A 19,702-nucleotide genomic window follows, 5' to 3' on the forward strand; every position below is an offset into this window, starting at 1 on the left:
CGGTATCGAATCAATCAACTAACTTACATCGAGGAAAACATATTAAACAAATACAATCATCAAATAATCTATACTGTAAATTATAAATATTAATTATAAACATAATTAAATAGTAAAGTAATAACATATCATCATAACTTCGTTACATCGTGAATCAAGTACAATCATCAAAATAAAGTAGCTTGTAAATTGAATATAAATATTATTTAGAAATAAACGTGATTTAAATAAATAAATATATAGCGAAATAGCTAACACACAACACAATGTATGTGCGTGCTCCTATTTCACTATGGCTTCTGCTGATAGTGGACAAATCTTTTATTTTAATTTATTTTCTTATTGTAAATTAACTATGAATCACTTAAGATGTCACGTGGAACATAGTTTAATGGCATCTCCTTATAAACATTGTGTATTGCCGCATTTACATTCAGCCATAGTGAGTAGTGTTGCCCAAAATCGGTCTTGGTCTTGCAGTCTTGGTCTTGTTCTTGCATTTTTGCAAGACCAATACCAATACCAAGACCGCCTTATCGTAGCAAGACCAATACCAAGACTGAAGCCTGCAAGACTTGAGCAAGACAATACTTAAGCCTGCAATACTCTTGCGTCTTGCAGTTAGGACAAACTGAGATTTGGGCGTTATCAAATTTTCAACTTTATCACTAGAGAAATAAGGTTCAAGGTTGATTGGGAAAATGTGACGTTCTGCGAATAAACTGTTGGTCGGTCGGTGTATTATATACCTACATATTTGATAATTTACCGACAAAGACGCCGCGGTTTGCAACAAGTGTATCACAGCATTTGACATGCTGTCTCGATAGTGGGTGATTTAAACAAATTTGAAACGTGGAAAAACTCCAAATATGAGCGACGTCATATTGCTTTACGCATTTGGTTTTAAAATCACATATTTCCAAAAATCGAGATTTGCAGTGTCGGTTTATCAACTTCTATCGTATCTACTCTAGTAGCTAGTAACCTCCATAAAAACAGCAGGCAACGTATAGTTCCAATAAAAAAGGAACATAATAAACAATATTATTTGCATAATTATCTACACTTTATTTTTGCGTAGGCACAAAACCTATTTGATTTTGATTCTGATACTGCTGTTTTTTAATCTTTCAAAGATTTATTCTATCTATCAAAGAATGCCGCATTTTTCTTTGTCGGCCTTCGGCTTGTGTGCTTATAAATATGAGTTTTTATTTCAATTTCAGTCATTTCTAATTGAGTTTCGCTTCGAGTCTATCTTATTTATTATTCTCGCCCATTTACCTAGCTAGGTACTCTAAATTCTTATTGCTTTCGGAGTGAATGTTTACAATTTGACATGAGTGACGAATAAATAGCAATAGGCTAATAGGTATTTGCAAGTCTTGCGAGACTTGCGAGACTCTTGCTGCAAGATCAAGACCAAGACCAAGACTGAGAGCGCAATACCAATACCAAGATCAAGACCAGGTGTAATGACGCAAGACCAATACCAAGACTGGTCTAAGTCTCGTCTTGGTCTTGCATTTGGGCAACACTAGTAGTGAGCAAGAAAGTTGGCAGGACGAGTATGTAAACGCGATACGTCGTCATAAGTAAATGTAAATGCGATATAAAACAAAAAACTTGCCGATTATAATGAGTGGCGGAAAGTTTATGGCCAGTTCTTCTCTTCCGTCCTACGCCCTTGATTTGAGAATTGGCAGTAAATATAAAATTAGAAGCAGTGTATATTGCATTACCTATAGGAATAAATGATTTTGATTTGATTAATACGTCCTCGTCTTTATAGTTTGCGCTGAATTTAAACTTTTTAAAATTATTTATTAAAAAAATTCAAAATGGATATTTTTAAGGAAGACATAGAACCTATAATATTTTTCATGTGTAATTAATATATTACAGGGCGAAGTGGAACAAATTGCTATGATGAAACCCAAAGGTCAGACCGAACATGAATCAGGAATGTTGGAGTATTTAGAAGATATAATTGGTACATCGAGATATAAGGTAAAGTTTTCTTCCATAAGGTGTCATTATAATGGCGTCGAGCGTGGTACGGGCTTCTATTCATTTCGGACACATCAAATTTAAAAAAAAAACATGAATTATAACAAATATATTCTGCGATTGGTCATGTAGCTGTTTAAAATGAAATTATGTAAATAGACACTATGGATCTTGTTCAACGCTAAACTTAATGCAATTTTGAACTCGAGAAATGCATGTTTAAATGAATTCTCAGAAGATGACTGCAATAATTGAAAATTGTCTTATAAGATGTAGTATTTTAAAAAGAACTCTCAGCTTAAAGTTTTTGTTAATTTCTCCAGGAACCAATAGAAAAGCTCAACGTAAGGGTGGAAGAATACACGGAGATGCGAAAAGACAAATTAAACAGGGTCCGATTGGTGGAACAAGAGAAACAAAGATTGGAACAGCCAATGAGGGAAGCCGTAGATTTAATGGAGCTTACTAACATAGCACTGAGGACCAGGAATATGTTGTTGCAGAAGTATATGTAAGTATTTAATCCGAATTAGGTATTTTCAAGGCCACATTCATTCATTCTACAAATGAAGTTTATAAGTCGATATAGTTGTTGTAGTTAAGTTTTAGCCTCCGCGTTGACGTATTTTATGTAAATTTATTAAGTATTATGTTTGTGCAGACCGTCCACTTCTATTATCAAAGCCATATATTGATTCTAGTTTGTGAAAATCTTTTCTTTTGTGTAGCCTTGTTAGTTTGGCTATTCATAAATAAATTATAATAATATTTTCAAGGCCACACAATGTAAATGAAATTTATAAGTAGATGTAGATGTTTTAGTTTTGTTTTCGCCTCTGTGTTGACGTATTTTATTAAGTATTATGTTTGTGCAGACCGTCCGCATCTATTATCAAAGCCATATATTGATTCTAGTTTGTGAAACTCCTTTTTTTGTTTTGGCCTTGTTAGTTTGGCTATTCATAAATAAATTATAATATAATGAGGCTAAAATAGAAGTGCGTCTGCAATAATTGAACAAAATTATTCAACGCATTCTATAAAAATAAAATTCAAACCAATTATAATTCTATTCAGACACGAAACCAACAAAATAATAGAGAGCAAGAACAAAGAGTTAGATGAACTGAAAGAGAGTTTGAGCAAAATAGATGAGCAGTTGGCTGAAGTGAAACAAGAATTGAGGGATAAAACTATCGAATTGAAGAATGGCACACAGTGAGTATATTTTTAATCCTTATTATTTTAGCCTATACACTGTTACTGAAATAAAATTTGATTTTTAAAAGATTACCAGAGAGAGCGGTACTTCTGGAGAGTTGTTTCAAGACATTGTTTTCTATAACAATACAATTTATACAAGAAATAAAAAGTTAATAGAAAAACAGAAATAAGCAAAGCTCTCACGATTTATGTTCTATTGTTGTTAATTGAGTAATGTCTGTATCATATAGTAGAGTATTTTGTTTACAATCATGATTCTTTACGAAGTTTATAGAGACATATATAATCTATTTAGTATATGTTAAATAATGTTTAAAGAACTTTATTTCTCATCACAAAATTTATATTTTATTTTCATGAGAAACTTAATATTAATTTGTATATATACGAGCGAGATACACGTGGCCATTAGCCGTCTCATTTTTAGTCTGCTATGTTCACACTAACATGTATATTTAATGCATTTTTGAATTTGTCAAACACACCAATATTGCGAATTTTAGATGGTAACTAGCGGATCCGACAGACGTTGTCCTGTCTACACGTCTTTAATTTCAAAATTTCAATTTTTAATAAGCCATTTTGATGAAAATTATTATTCAAATGTTATGACAATATCTAACGATCCAGCACATGGTCACACACGATATAACACAATGATAACAAAACTTTTTTTAAATTTCGGGACAGACTAAAATTAAAATTCGAATATTATTTAAAATTTGACACTGCGATGGTAGCGCCGTCTGTCGGATCCAATGTAAAACATTCCAAAATCAACAACAACTAATAAATTGAAAATTAATTAAAAAAACATTGTCCAGCGGACAAAATTGTGAATCTAAACCATTCCCATATCCCCTTGAACACACACAAAAAATTTCGTCTAAATCGGTCCAGTCGTTTAGGAGGAGTTCAGTCACATACACACGCACACAAGAAATATATATATTAAGATTGATTAAATAATTGCACATCCTCATACCTAATAGACTTCTTCAAATAATTTGTACGCGGCTTCGGGAAAATAAGCAAACTGGCTCGACGAGTATTGCGTGTAGTTGGGTATTTGAATATATGTTAATAATAATGACAAAGTTACTATAAATAAAAAATATATCGTAAATTTGTCTCTAATATAAAATATATTCATTCAGACAGTATGATGAGATGCAAAAGAAAAAAGATGAAATTGGGGATACATTACAAATGTCCAAACGCAAGCAAGTGACAGTCCAAGCTGACATAACTCAAGGGAATAAGAAGAAAAACAATTTGGAGGAAATGTTGAAGACTGAAAAGGGGAAATTGATCGAATTGGAACTGGTGAGTTATTTATTGGTTATTTTTTTTGTTCTCGACAATGGTAATCCCAAGGTTTCAACAATTGCCTAAGTGAAGGCCAATACTGTTTTTGATCAGTTCTTTTAACACTTTAAGGACCTATCCGGTCGTCAAACTCCAATAAAGTACATTGTTTATTTCTAATTTTGGTCATTGTTTCTTCAAGTAGGGCAAATGAGAAAAATATATGGTTGAGTTGACAAATTTATGTATATTTGGAAGGATCGATACACGATTTAAATAAGATCGCTCGATAGAAAAAAATCCAAACATTGCCAATTTTTGACGATTTGAATTCATTTTATGACCAAAATTTGTGTAGAACATGATTTTGAAATTAACACGATATATTTTATCGCAAGCCAAGTAATCCATTTTTTGAAAAAAAAAATATAAAATTACAGTAATTTAATGTTTTACATAACTAATTTATTATACGTATATAAGCGAGCCTTAAGCCGAATGTTCAATTAAAAAACTAGAAAAGTAACTGGAGCCTTATGAAGCATCGTTACTCGATTGTGTTCACACATTTCGACCAATGTTATAGTTTATAGTTCTTTATCGAGTAAAAATTATTATTATACGTCTATTAGGCAGTGTTGGCCTGCGACAGTGCGACTCTCATCCCTTAGGTCGTAGGTTCGATCCCCAGCTGTGCACCAATGGACTTTCTTTCTATGTGCGCATTTAACATTTGCTCGAACGGTGAAGGAAAACATCGTGAGGAAACCGACATGTCTTAGACCCAAAAAGTCGACGACGTGTGTCAGGCACTGGAGTCTGATCACCTACTTGCCTTTCAGTTTGAAAAATGATCATGATACAGATTCAGAAATCTGAGGCCAAGACCTAAGGAGATTGTAGGGCCAATCTTTTTTTTTATTAGGCTATTAACCACGTAATCTTCCATTTGTTTAGCAATAGAGAAACCATAGTTATTGTGCCTTAAATATCAGAGAGCGAAGAAAGTAATAAAAATTACATTACTTTATTTCAGGTCCCCGAAAAAAATAAACGTGAAATAACAGATTGTGAAGAATTGTTAGGCAAACATGTGAACAGCAAGAAGCAGGCCGAAGATGAACTCCAAACGGCTATGGCTGGTGTTAGGTAAAGATATTATTTAATTTCATCGTATATATATAGAAAATTATTTATGCAAAAAATTTAACCAAAGATCATTATCATTATATAATGTGTGATAGCAATTGTATAAAAAAGAAAGACAAAAAGAGTCTTTCTTTTTTTAACTGCTTTTATGTGTTTTAGTTTATATGACCTTTTATTATTCTTATATACATGACAAACACACATTTTAAAGTTAATATTTAGCTAGGGTTAAAACTAATATATTTACGTACACACTACATTATTAATTAAGTTCATATTTTTGAAAATAATTCAATTAATATTGTATATGCAACTTTAATCTATTAATTATACTGCTAACATAAATGATATTTATTTAAACTCTTTTTTAATGTTTAGATTCTCTACGTCTGGTTATCTGGGATATCTGGACGAATTTCATCCGTTTGTTGTATTTTTTATTGTTTTGTTGTATTTTGCATTGTGAATGTGAACTCTAGTAATTAAATAAACATATTATTATTGTATTTCAAATTAAATATAACTCGCATTTTATATTTCAGAGAAAAAACCAAAGGCCTACAAGAGCAGAAAGACGTATTGCAATCGAAGTTAATCGAATTGAAGAAAATAGTAGATGAAGCGAATAAAAACTTTAAATTAGCAGAGTCAGAGCTTAAAATTTATTTAAGCACTGAGCTGAAAGAGACGGAGAAATTGGAAAGAATGAGGGAAGCTTACGAGAAAGCTGTCACTGATTTGGAAGAGAAAAAGACGTAAGATTTTCTTAACGGGTGCTATACGTGCAGTACGTTGGAAGAACGTGCAAATAGTCTGTACTGAACGTATAAAAGTCTGTAAACATATCAACTAGGGCCGTTTTCATATCCAAGACGTGGATTTTTTATAGATAGTTCATAACATCCGTACTGATTTATAAATATCTTAATACATATATAAACTACGTGTCACGTTGTTTGTCCGCTATGGACTTCTAAACTACCGAACCGATATCAATGAAATTTGCACACCGTGTTCAGTTTGATCTAAATTAAAAGATAGGATAGCTTACGCCCAATTTATACCCGCAAAAATTTTTTTTTGAAAATATTTGATACAATTCTAACAGAGCGGTGTTAAGCAACGCTTGGCCGAGTCTGCTAGTATAATATAATATCAAGACTAAGTGGTGATAGGTTTTTTTTATGTGAATTTCGTAAACATTTTCGTGTATACAGTACTAAGCTAGCGAATTGGAAATGTAATATATTTTTCTTCTAGTATGCGCGGTAATCTATCAAAATCGGTGCCAACTCAAGAAAAGGAGTTCACCCAGATCAAGAACCGACTGGCTACATTGAGGACCGAGGAGACAAGCACTGTTACGGAAGCCAGAGCTTTAAGGTATTTTTTTGTTTGCTGCTTAGGATCATAAAATCCTTCAAGGTATTTTAATACGACTTAGGAGTTCTTCTGTGTACCGATTTTTAAAAGGCCGCCCCCGCACTGGCGTCTTGCCAATAAGCGACGTTGTCACATAACAACCGTTAGATGAGTTTCCTCTACGTTGGCTCTTCTTGGCTAATTAATGGAATTAAATATTTTTTCTGACATACAGACAAATGTTTTATAATAATGTAATGTAAATTATGTTTTATTATATTTATTTATTTTGTTTGTAATACGAGAAAAAAAAAACATCTTTAAAATGTTTAAAAGTAGAAAAGTGTTTATCGTTAAAAGGAAATAGAAAATATTGTTCTGTTCAAACCAGTGGTTTTTTCGGTGAGTATGAGAAAATCCTTTATTACATAAAATAAAAAGAATGTATTTTTAAAGGAAAGTGCATACAAGGATTTCCTTTGTCGTGCATCTTGCTCTTCCATTTGGCAGATTAATCACTTTAAGTGTTAGTCGTAATAAATTCTATATACTAATATATTTTACTGTTGCACAAGGATACTAGTTATTATTTTCAGCATAGAACTGGTTGATAAGCTGATGTTTGTTAGTGAATGTATGAAGTTTTGAATCAATAGTGAAAATATTCGTTTATATATACAGGGGTCAATTAGAAGAGTCGAAGCAAGCGATGAGCGCCAATAGATCTCGTGGTCGAGTGCTTGATGCTTTGATGAGTGAAAAACGCGCTGGACGATTACCAGGGATATTTGGTAGATTGGTAAATATTTTCTTTTTTAATTATTTCTTATGTATGTTAGCCTATTTGTTGATATATTTGTATCCTTGAAACTTAAAAAAACAGAGAGAATTTGCACAAAAAATTGTGATTAAAACATTGGGTACTAGAGTTTTAACAAGAATTTAAGTTAATTCACATATATCTGCAAATCAAATCAAATGAAATTACAATCATTTATTAATTTAGGCAACACAGTGTATGAACGCAAAGAAAGAAACAGCTGCAAAATGGAACTATTTTATATATGCAAATACACAAATGTTTATATTAGGCTTCTGAATGGCACAAGTATTGGTTACCATGGTTACCATTCATTTTATATAGAAATAACTATGTCGTGATGCTTGAAGTGTAAGAATCCGCCAAAACACTTCTTTAGTCAAGGTGGTGTCGCATCTGTGACGTACCATACTTTTAAACACTTTTAATCATAAGTTTTTTACGTGTTAATTCACATTCTGCCTATAATTTTATTGATACATACTAATTTCATCCATGTTCTGAATTCAATAATGCCTAATAACGGCATGAGCGTGTCTCAGCGCTGATATCGTTCATTCGTTCATTCGTTCAATCACAGCTGTGCTTCATAGTTTTCGTACTCTTTTAACTTACGTATAGTTTCGGCTCTGTCTATCAACTTACGTTCACACCGTGATGAAAAGAGTTAGAAATACTTTTGAACTTTATCTAAAACTGACAGAAGACTGAAATATTTTGTGAACATTTATAGCTACAGATGCATTTCTGAATGGCAAGATGGGCAAGATGGTCTAAAGATCTTTTTTATAATTAATAAAAGTTATGGCCGCGTTTAATATTATCTATGTTAACAGGGTGACCTCGGCGGCATAGACAGTAAATACGATGTTGCTATATCAACGTGTTGCGGGGCGTTGGACAATATTGTAGTAGATGTCGTTGATACTGCGCAGGAGTGTGTTGAGTTTTTAAAAAGAAATGATATTGGACGAGCAACTTTTATCGCTCTTGATAAACAGCAACATTTGAAACGATACTACGAGAAGAGGTGTACTTTGTAAGTATTTTCTCACTATGTTTGGCCAATTCCCAAAAATCTATACACTATGGACTATTTGACAATATTTTTGAAACACTTTCAGATTATATTTAAATTACACAGATGGTTATTTTTAATTCTGGTGGTATATTGGCTGTATACATTTATAATTTCAAGAACCCGCGAAAACGCGTAAGACAAGATGGCGTCGCACCAGTCCCTGTGACACCACACCTATTAAAAGTCAAGTTATGGGTTTATTATCATTCTTGAATTACACATATATTATTTTTCTATCAAGCCCATATCAAACAGGTTCCGACAAAAATAAACTCTTTGTTTGAAGATTGTTTTTTAGTAAATAATGATTATTTACTAAAGTAATTTTACTCAATAACGCTAACATGTTAAATGTTTTATACAGATACTCTGAATGACACTTTGTTTCGTATCATCATATCTCCATGCGAAAAAAAGACATAATGCAATCCATTGAAAAAAAAAATATGGAGAAAAATATTTTTATGAATATCTTCTATTTATACCTACTAGAGGTAAAAAATTAAAACTGAAAATAAGAATGTCGCAAATATCTATTATAAAATGTACTGTTACTCGTACTATGTATTGTTACCTCGTGTAGTAATTTTCTTTCAAAGCCAAATATTCCTTTTGATAAAACCTTCCCTTAAAAATCGTATACCGCGGTAACTCCATCTTCTTCTTTAAATCGATGGCCCCTGAGATCCTTTAACCGCGATAAGGTATCGAATAGATCCGAATAAATTTGTTCCACCAATTCAAGACAGCTTCTTGAATGGCAAAGGGAAGAGAAGAAAGGAGAGAGTAGAATGTAGGAGAATCGATTTTAGGACAAATACATGTTTAATTTCTAGCCCAGAAAACGTTCCTCGCCTGTTCGATCTAGTCCAAGTGAAGGACGAGCGTGTGTTGCCGGCCTTTTATTATGCGTTACGGGATACGCTGGTCGCAAAAGAATTAGAGCAAGCGTCACGAATCGCGTATGGAGCAACGAGATATCGAGTGGTAACACTTAATGGAGATGTCATTGAGATTGCTGGTAATTTTTATCTGAGTTCGAAAAACTCGGTCATTTTATGTGTAATTTTTTTATATGTCAGCAACGCACTCGCGAGCCCTCTGCCATTGAGTGTCCATGGGCGGCGGTATCACTTAACATCAGGTGAGCCTCCTACCTGTTTGTCACCTGTTCTATAAAAGAAAAGCTTCATGGACCGATCTGGACAAAAGAAGTGTTAAATGATTAATTAACGCCCAAACCCAATAACCAATCCATTTTTGACCATCTGAGATAGATATCTTAATCCAAATATTGATGAAAGTATGTGTTATTAAGTGATTCCGTCATTGACAGAAGTGCGTTGCCGACGTTATGAGAATTGTATCTCAAATTGTAAGATAAATTGATTTTCAGGTACAATGTCCGGTGGTGGTAAATCCGTCTCCCGGGGAAGGATGTCCAGCTCAGTGCAGCAAGACACCAGCGAACAGGACCCTCGAGTTATTCAGCAGACAGAGGAGAAGTTATCTCGGACTGAGCAGAGGTATCAAATTAGCTACTAATAAAAAGGACTGAATTAAATGTGTTTGTTAAACATACTTCAGACAAACAAATTTGTATGTAAACATGTTTGTACATTAGCTCACTCTTTGTCACGTGACCATTGAAATAATTAGGAGTTAAATGACATTGACTATTTAAGTATTAGAATTTGAAAGGAAAATCTCGGTTTGCAAGAAATCTCTAAGAATTATTGATGACACAATTTACTCCCCTTTAACACATATCGGACCACAGACTAAATTACACATATATAACCAATAGATTATTATTGCTAAGTTAACAATTGATATTGGGTCCCATTTTCTATATTTCTTGTTTAAATTTATTATCGTTTATATATATCCGGTTTCAACGTGTTAACATCAGAAGTTACTTCGTAAAAATAAAAAAAAAATGATTAATTTATTCCATAATCTATAAAAATATTGAGTGGCACTTCTACCTTTTAGATATCTATGTTTCGTGATCATTTGATTTCTCAACAAGTAGTTCATCATACTATTACTACTAAATGCGTACATAAACAGAAAGTCCATCTGTGCACAGAAGTGCCAGAGTTCGAACCTGCGTCCTCAGGGATGTGAGTCACAAGACGAAGACACGAGGTCAACACTGGGTTAAATAAAATAATTATCTAATATCCCATGTATTCCATCTTCGTTATTCCTGAAGCATTCTTATTAAACATGGAATATTTTGCTATGCTACCTCAGAGACTGTTCGACTGTTCTGTTCGGAACGAAAAAGTTTTCGTTCCGAAAAACCGAACTCAGAGTTCATGTTATAAATTCTTCACTAACAAATACAGGTTTATCGTAGAGGGTAGATGATAAAAAGGGTTGTATGTCTTTTTGAAAATCAAAACAAAAGATTTTGTCTAAAAAGTAAAAATTTCGGGTGGCCACCCCTTATCATGTAGGGGCTTGAAAGATAAATAGTATCCGATTCTCAGACTTACTTAATATGCATAAAAAAATTAAGAATCGGTCAAGCCGTTTCGCAGGAGTATGGGAACGAACATTGTGACACGAGGATTTTATATATTAGATAAGTTAATATAGATAAAATATAAATATTCTGAAATGTAAAATTCTGTGAAAGTTTCCTTGTTATACTAACAAAAATGATTTAGGTTATCAGAAATCCGGAGTGAACAAGCTACCTTGGAAGAGAAATTTTCGTCACTTCAGGGAGGTGTTCAAGAGGGGAAGAGGTTGTTGCATAAACTTGAAATTGAGTTGAATAGTTTGAAGGAGCAAGTGCCCAACTTACAGGTATTTGTCTTTAAAAAAAGAGTACGTGTAATTACGTACTCGCGTTAAATGTTATACTTCTTTGGCGTATGGAAAAAAAGACTAAAATGCAGTAGTGATTAACGATAAATATTAAAATTAATCAAAAGGATTGTATTTAAATAAATAAATTATTAGTAAATACTATCACCGTTGTATAGACTCTGGGTATGATATAGTTACAAGCATGGAATGTACAAGGTGATTGCTTAAAGTTATAAAAGTAATTTGAATATATTAAGCCTAATTTTAATACTCAACTATTGTTAGTATAGTTAATATAGTCATAAATAATGAAAATTATTATATACAAAAAATCAATGAAATAGTAAATAGTATATTTAATGTGCCCGCAGTAGATACAGTATTGAATATTATTTTAGAAACAAGTTCAACAACAAGAGAGAAAGGTGGACTCTTGTAAAGTAGATGAAGCACAAAAGTCAAGGCTGGAAGGTAAAGTTCAAAAAGCTGAAGATCAACTTAACAAGGCTAAGAACGATGCTGGAGAGGTAAAAAGCTTTATGTAATTTTATATAGTTTTTCATGTAGTATATAGGGGTCGTAAGCAGATTTCAATGTTGCCATTTATTCCCTCTTGTAATCAAAAGTAAGCTAAGCTCCCAATAGTACCTAAACGTATTTATATTTGTAGGAATCTTTGCATGTGTTTGCAAGCATAGACAATGTATGTACACATAAAAAGTAAACAATTACTATTGACGTAATCACCACATAAGAAAATCAATTGCAATAGTGGTTCCGTTATATTAGTTATATCCTTGAATGGCCCTATTTACTTTTTGCACACTTCCTCTTCACAGCATAATGCTGAGCCAGGGCCACTAACAACCACAACACACATATTACACACCAGTGGCGAAGGGTGAAATTTTGGCAAAGGGAAGCCGGTCGGACAAATTATTAATATCCGTAAAACCCGTACTGCTCCAAACAGATTTCGAATCAGAAAATAACAAACACGGATGACAGAACATTTTGTTCAGTTTGCAACTGCCTGTCATCCATGTATATTTATCATATAACGACGCGTGAAAATGTTTAAAAAATCCATCTCGCCTTTTGCAATCAATAATCATGTGTGGGATTGCTCGACCTAACTGAATAACATGCTTCTTGTATGCATAACTTAGTTTTGAAAATGAAGTTTCTTTTGTAAGCAGGTAGTCTGTTGAACAGCACTCTATATGAATTAAAGCCATAATAACAAACAAAATCCACAGTATTTAACCAAATCTGCGATTAAATTACCTTACAGAATCAGTCACAGTTTAAATAACACAAATATTAAAATAATATAACAAACTAAATTATCACGCACCAGTGGTATAGGAACACATGTCACATACTAAAAATAATCTATTTTCAACCAAACGAAATGGAACGCGAAAATATGCCAAAATAAAAAGAATATGACTTGCGAAGGATTTCATTATAACGCTAATTCTTTTTAATTTTGTCGTGTTTTCTTTCTCCCGTGCCGTGGTTCAATAACAATAATTTCTTTGTCTCTTTCTAATAGAGGAGAGGAGAGAACTGCAAGCCGGTCGCGATCAGCCTTATCTTTCTTTAAATTTTACGTACAGTTAGCGAGCATTAGAAAGAGATGGTTTGACACGCTCTGTCTCTTTTCGCCTCATAGTAAAACGTTGGCCGAGATAAGCTGTAATTCGTCGAGTTACCTTTAATGTAATTTAGGTACGAAAAATTGACGCGCTGATTAATTTACGACTATAAAATGAAATGTGATACTTAGGGTATTGCTAAGAATTACTATTGCTATTGTAAATCGCGCAGGCATTTAATTAATAATACTTTGTTAATGAAATAGAATGTAAATACTTTTGTATGAATATGGAACTGATTTTTGAAAGGTAACCCGGTGGGAATCGGCTTGTATGGACTCTTCGCCACTGTTACACACATAAAATGTACATTATTACTTTAAAAAAATATCGCATTTTGGACCTTGAAATTTGATTATTATAATTTATTTCTTCTGAAAGGTGGAAAAAGAAGTACACGGGATAGATGCTCAGATAGCGACGGTGGCTGGGAACAAAGTGAAGGAGTTGCAGAAAGTAGTTGAAGATCTTGGAAAGAAGATCGATAAAGTTAACGCTGAGATCGCTAAGCTACGGGTGGGAATCAACACTAGTGTACGGTCAGTTTCTTCAAATAACTTGACAGTTAATAATATAATAATAATCTTTATTTATTTTCTCACAAAAACTTCATAAAATTTCGTACATAATACGTTACAACAATGTATTTATGTATGTAAATAATTGTCGTTCTTTTTTGAGGGATAGTTCTTTCAATATAACTTGCAATTAGCGATTAATTAAATTAAATATTCTATTAATTTATTCTTGTATAGAATAGAATCGATGACCATAGATAAAGGATTATTATATGATTTTTGTTTGTCAGAGAAAAAGTAAAAAAAAAGAACGAGTAGTGCGAGGTAAGATTTATACCTGACTTTAAATTTGTGTTAAAAATTTATGAATTTTTAACTTTAAATTACTATTTAAAGTGTGTGTTTCTACACAATTTCGAAATATACATTGTGTTTAGGTTCAATGAAACTAGCGAATACAGAGGTACTAAAATAACCTAACGGTTTCCCGCATAACACACTACGCATTTCCGTTTAATACATGTTTTTAGAATTGGCTTTGGAACGGGCTAACAAAAACGTATTTTTTTTTTATATCTTGCAACTTTATGAGTTCTTAAATAGTTAAGGAAAATCATTAGTCATCAAAGAACACATATTATAGTAGTCATCGAAGGAAAATACAATGCTTATCGCTTAGTTACCAAAACTCTGTAATCTTGTTGAGATTTTTGATTATGGCTTCATGTAAATATGTATTTTTAAATTGAATAGTATTCATTATTCATTCGTAACTGACATAGACATATTTTTTTTCAGTAATGCAAAGAAATCCAAAGATAAGATAACACAAATGGAGACAGATTTGAAGGACACAGAAGAAAATTTGGAGAGTCTTAAAAATCAGAAGAAACAACTCACCTTGGACGTGTCAGAACTGCAAAAGGAGTTTGAAGAGGTAATTGAGTAAAAAATAGTTAAATTCTGATTTTTAATTCCAGAATTTTGACAGCTATCATTTTTTACATGCGAGAGATGGCGAACCTTTTTGGCCTGGCACATTTATCAATTACAATACGAGTCTGAACATTTGAGACTGTACATACAAATTTCTATGGAATTAAAAATCATTCTTGAAATTATAGAACTGACGGGATTATTAAAATATTTCCATGGTGATAATGGTTCAAACGTGGTTTACAGTTAGGTGAGCGAATAACGGAGGGTACAAGTGAATTTGCCGGACTACGCAAGGACATAGTGAAGTTGCAGGAAAAGGAGAATAAACTGAAAAGCGAAAGGCTCGAAGCGAACAACGCAGTTAGTAAAATGGAGAAGTCTATACAGGACTGTAACTGTAAGACTCCACAGTGGGACAGAGAGGTGAGATATCCACTGGTTCCCTCTAACTTTTTCCATCTTAAGACTTGTTTGCCCACTAAGGGAGCGTCCCTCTAACTTTTTCCATCTTAAGACTCAAATATTACGTTAAACGTACGTTAAGTAAGGCGTTCAAATATTACGTCACGTAAATTTTTGAGATTCTTGAAACCCCCCCCCCCCCTATGTAACGGGCCGTAACGTTTTTTTGTACCTAATAGTAAAACCATTCATTACCATCCATTAAACCTAAAAATAATATTAACAATAATTAATTCCGCCCCGCGTCGTAAGAAAAGTACTGGCGAGCCCTCTAGCATGCGAGTGTCCAGTGACTTAAAATCTAAAGATCAGATCAGAAGATCAAAGAAAAAGGAATAGCAATAGTATTGTATGTTTGTCTGTCTTATACGTTAAGTTTGTGCAATTTAAAGTATTATTAAAAAAAGGTTGGCAAAAGATATTTGGTGGGTTTATGGTACAGAGTTGGTTCTTCTTGTCAAAACAGTATGTATTCTTTATATAAATATGGTTTTCAATATGTGTATTTAATGATTTGATAATTTTCAGTTAAAATCTCTGAAACTAGAAGATCCAGGTATAGAGATTCCGGGTATAACACGCCCCACTCCATTGGTGACGCACGCGAGTGAAGAGCTAGAGGAATGTTCAGTGGATGAATTGAGAAACCGGCTGACAGCACAAAAAGCTAGAGTTGGAGATAATAAACCCAATTTACAAGCGATTCAGGTGAATATTTATTCTCTTCAGATTTTATTTTAGTTCGTTGTAGGAAAATCGGTTTTGGTCGCCTACAAGAATAGAGGTTCCTTTCATTTCTGAAGTATTTCCGAACCAATTCAACGTCGGCTTCTCTATCACCGATACCGATATCACTCAACATCAGAAGAGCCCCCTTATATAAATGAAAAATAAGAATGTTATTAGATTTAATACTGGCATGATATTGGGCCTAAGAGTGAGATTCAGAATCCAAATATACTGCTAAGTACAACTTAAAAAGTGTCAAAACCCAGACGTTTTTTGACATAAATAAGTTACTAATAAGCTGATCTCATCTTAAAGCTCGAATCTAAATTTGGCTGACATTATTAGGTGTAGATCGAAATTCCATGTTAGTTATAAACAGTTTTCCATAGATAACATGACCTCTTACGAATAGATTTTAAAATATTGTTTTTGGTTATTTGGTTCGTTCATAAAAAAAATTAGGGATCACGTCTGTTTATCTTTGAAAGTGAACAAGTTATTATGCACTTCTTGCACTCATCATTTCTATTTTATTTTTTTCTTTTCTTACTAGGGTTTCCTGGAAGAGATCGCTTGTCAGCGATAAGGCCGCCCGTTGCATCCCTTGTAATATTTATGTATTGTGTCATTTGTGTTTCTTTGCAACGAAATGTGAATAAAAAAAAAATATTTCTATTTTAGGATTTCAGAGCGAAAGAAGAATTATATTTAAAGAGAGCAGCAGAGTTAGATGAGATCACAACTAAAAGGAATGAGATGAGGAATTTGTATGACCAATTGCGTAAAAAGAGGACTACTGACTTCTTGAGTGGTAAGCTGGAAAAATATTTTTACTATACAATAAAAAGTAGAGAGAGATGATTTCTGAATAGTGATGGGTTAATGTATTTCAAATAGCTTAAATAAAATACAAAGACACACATAATATAACACAGTTAACACCTTACAAAAATAGATGTATTGAAGATTATGATACAGGTTGATTATCCTTTAAATTAAGCAATGACTTGCTATTTTTCGTTTTCGAAAACCGAGGCACTGTCAAAAGAAACCACGCCTTAAATTTCAGTAAAAATATTTTGATCATATTAAGAAAAAGTGAATGTTCCTCTTTTAGAGTTACTTATATTTTTTCAGGTTTCAACACAATAACAACGAAGTTAAAGGAAATGTATCAAATGATAACTTTGGGAGGAGATGCGGAGCTCGAACTCGTCGACTCACTCGATCCTTTTACTGAAGGAATTATTTTCAGGTAATACATTCCCAAAAGTGCCTCCGTGATTCAAATCAAATCAAATTTCATTTATTCAATTTCGATGCGTCTTAGGGCATGCTTATGACTGTCAAAAACGTTTACAAAATTCGCGAAAGAGCAAAACTACGCCATCCGTTCGCAAAACTAACAGGAGGCCTTGTTCTGAGAAGAACGGACAAGAAACTCAGCAAGTTTTACCCTCCCTCTACATAACAATAATTCAAAGGAAAATGTCATAAACCACAACACATTCATTTCACATCAAAAAATAAAATAAAAATCTGTTAGCACATAATTATATGTATACCATTAATTCCGTGGAATCACAAATAGACATTCTAAATCTATTGAATAATCAAAGATACATGTTACAAATATTTAGATTTTTTCTTCAGTGTGCGACCGCCAAACAAATCGTGGAAGAATATTTCAAATCTCTCCGGAGGTGAGAAGACGTTATCATCATTGGCTTTGGTCTTCGCCCTTCATTACTACAAGCCAACACCGCTTTATGTGATGGACGAAATAGACGCCGCCTTGGACTTTAAGAATATCTCAATCGTGGCTAATTATATTAAGGTATAAGTGTTCCTGTCTTGAAAAGCCCTAACCGATAGGTAGAGAAGAGAGATTGGTTGAGAATGTATTTAATTGTTTATTTTTCACAGTATTCGTAACATCTCTTCTAAAAAATTGTTTAATAGTGATATGGTATTTTTTTTATTCTTCACTAATGAAGTCATATTTTAGTAATAAACAGCGAAGATTATTATAATATAAGATGGTAAAAATAAATACCTAAAGTTAAATATTTAGATTTTTATATAAAATGCAATTTTGCCACAAATATATTTATTTCAAAACAATGTCTTACACTTATAAAAAATTTACTTGAAAATATTTATTCCCGCTTAGTTTAATATGAAATCTTTTTAGGAACGAACGAAGAACGCCCAGTTCATCATAATCTCCCTCCGTTACAATATGTTTGAAGCCTGCAATCGTCTTGTTGGGATCTACAAAACTCAAGATTGCACTAAATCTGTCACAATCGAGAATAGAGTACCCGGAGACGATAATTTCGATAATCTAATAAATAGTTAAGGCTTACGTGTTAAATTTTTTTTTACTTTTTTCTATGCATAAGACTAAATACTTTGAATTGCTATAATAAATATACATACTGAAATATTTTTTCTTTTAATAATCCGTCTCGTAGGACCTTAATTATAGAATTCTGTCTATAAATTATACATGCATGTTACCAGTATTTATTTTAAAAAAAAATGCCCTTAGTGAAAATGACATCCTAAAATAAACCAATTCAGTCATATCACATATATTTGTTTTGGAAATTTGCCATATTTGAACCTATGCGGCCGACATGTGAATATCTAAAAGCGTGTCAAAATAATCAGAAACAAATAAAAATAGACACTTTAGTTTGCTATGTATCTACAAATATACTTCTTATATAAGAAATAATAATTTTGTACAATTTTGAAGGTCTACTAGTCAACTTGTTATTAAGTCGAGCTACCCCGTTACCCCGTACAAAATATTATTTGTTAGTTAGTAATATTAAAGTACAGTCTTTAAGGCCATCTTTTACATTTCGATGCTGGGTCGGTCTGACACGCTGATGAAGCAATGTTCCAAGTATCCGCTTATTAAATAAAGGGTTTATATGAATATTAGTAGGGGTAAGTAGTTACGATTGCCTCAGCATAAAGCATTTCAAATAGGTTATATTCATTAATCTAGAGTTATCTTTATATTCTATTAATTGTGTATCAATCACTTTTATCTACGTGCGGCTCTGATGAACAGCATAGTGGTGCCTGTTATTAAGAAAATATAATCTCCGACAAGAAGAAATGTCCTTTAAAATCGGTTTTCACGTAATGGCAAATTTTGGATGTTAAGTAAACCTGTTACAAAATTTCTTTTTATAGAACAGGAGGCAAACGGGCAGGAGGCTCACCTGATGTTAAGTGATACCGCCGCCCATGGCCAGAGGGCTCGCGAGTGCGTTGCCGGCCTTTTAAGAATTGGTACGCTCTTTTCTTGAAGGACCCTAAGTCGAATTGTTTCGGAAATACTTCAGTAATATTTATAAATAATATATTCTTGTTGATTATGTTATATGAATAAAATGGAATATTGCTTTTATTAATTTTTTTTGCACACAGGTCAGCAATATGGTTTTTGGTGCACTCGTTTTTTTGCAATCTAAAGGTCAAAGCACACATATAATCTTGGAAAGGGATCGTCACCGTATCTAATATTTTCCTTAAATAACCGATAATTTCAAAACTAGATCAGTACAATATAGCTGAAGATGTTGCCTTAACT

At 32.8% G+C, this 19,702-nt stretch overlaps 1 protein-coding gene across 1 annotated transcript in view; it reads left to right on the top strand.

The window, feature by feature from the left end:
- Positions 1 to 18,538, top strand: part of LOC110993527 (structural maintenance of chromosomes protein 4) — a 32,066-nt gene extending 13,528 nt beyond the window's left edge. The window contains exons 4-24 of the mRNA XM_045628814.1: positions 1,909 to 2,013; positions 2,337 to 2,524; positions 3,091 to 3,231; positions 4,395 to 4,563; positions 5,582 to 5,694; positions 6,237 to 6,449; positions 6,955 to 7,077; positions 7,738 to 7,855; positions 8,713 to 8,915; positions 9,794 to 9,978; positions 10,354 to 10,483; positions 11,636 to 11,777; positions 12,179 to 12,307; positions 13,823 to 13,980; positions 14,758 to 14,896; positions 15,142 to 15,321; positions 15,889 to 16,068; positions 16,771 to 16,900; positions 17,227 to 17,344; positions 17,743 to 17,926; positions 18,284 to 18,538. Coding sequence (XP_045484770.1) covers positions 1,909 to 2,013; positions 2,337 to 2,524; positions 3,091 to 3,231; positions 4,395 to 4,563; positions 5,582 to 5,694; positions 6,237 to 6,449; positions 6,955 to 7,077; positions 7,738 to 7,855; positions 8,713 to 8,915; positions 9,794 to 9,978; positions 10,354 to 10,483; positions 11,636 to 11,777; positions 12,179 to 12,307; positions 13,823 to 13,980; positions 14,758 to 14,896; positions 15,142 to 15,321; positions 15,889 to 16,068; positions 16,771 to 16,900; positions 17,227 to 17,344; positions 17,743 to 17,926; positions 18,284 to 18,451 — 3,216 coding nt within the window. The 3' untranslated portion in view covers positions 18,452 to 18,538. The remainder of the gene's footprint in view (positions 1 to 1,908; positions 2,014 to 2,336; positions 2,525 to 3,090; positions 3,232 to 4,394; positions 4,564 to 5,581; positions 5,695 to 6,236; positions 6,450 to 6,954; positions 7,078 to 7,737; positions 7,856 to 8,712; positions 8,916 to 9,793; positions 9,979 to 10,353; positions 10,484 to 11,635; positions 11,778 to 12,178; positions 12,308 to 13,822; positions 13,981 to 14,757; positions 14,897 to 15,141; positions 15,322 to 15,888; positions 16,069 to 16,770; positions 16,901 to 17,226; positions 17,345 to 17,742; positions 17,927 to 18,283) is intronic.
- Positions 18,539 to 19,702: the final 1,164 nt, after the last annotated feature.

Source organism: Pieris rapae, chromosome 7 (assembly GCF_905147795.1).
Source record: "Pieris rapae chromosome 7, ilPieRapa1.1, whole genome shotgun sequence".
NCBI classification, from domain to species: Eukaryota; Metazoa; Arthropoda; class Insecta; order Lepidoptera; family Pieridae; genus Pieris; species Pieris rapae.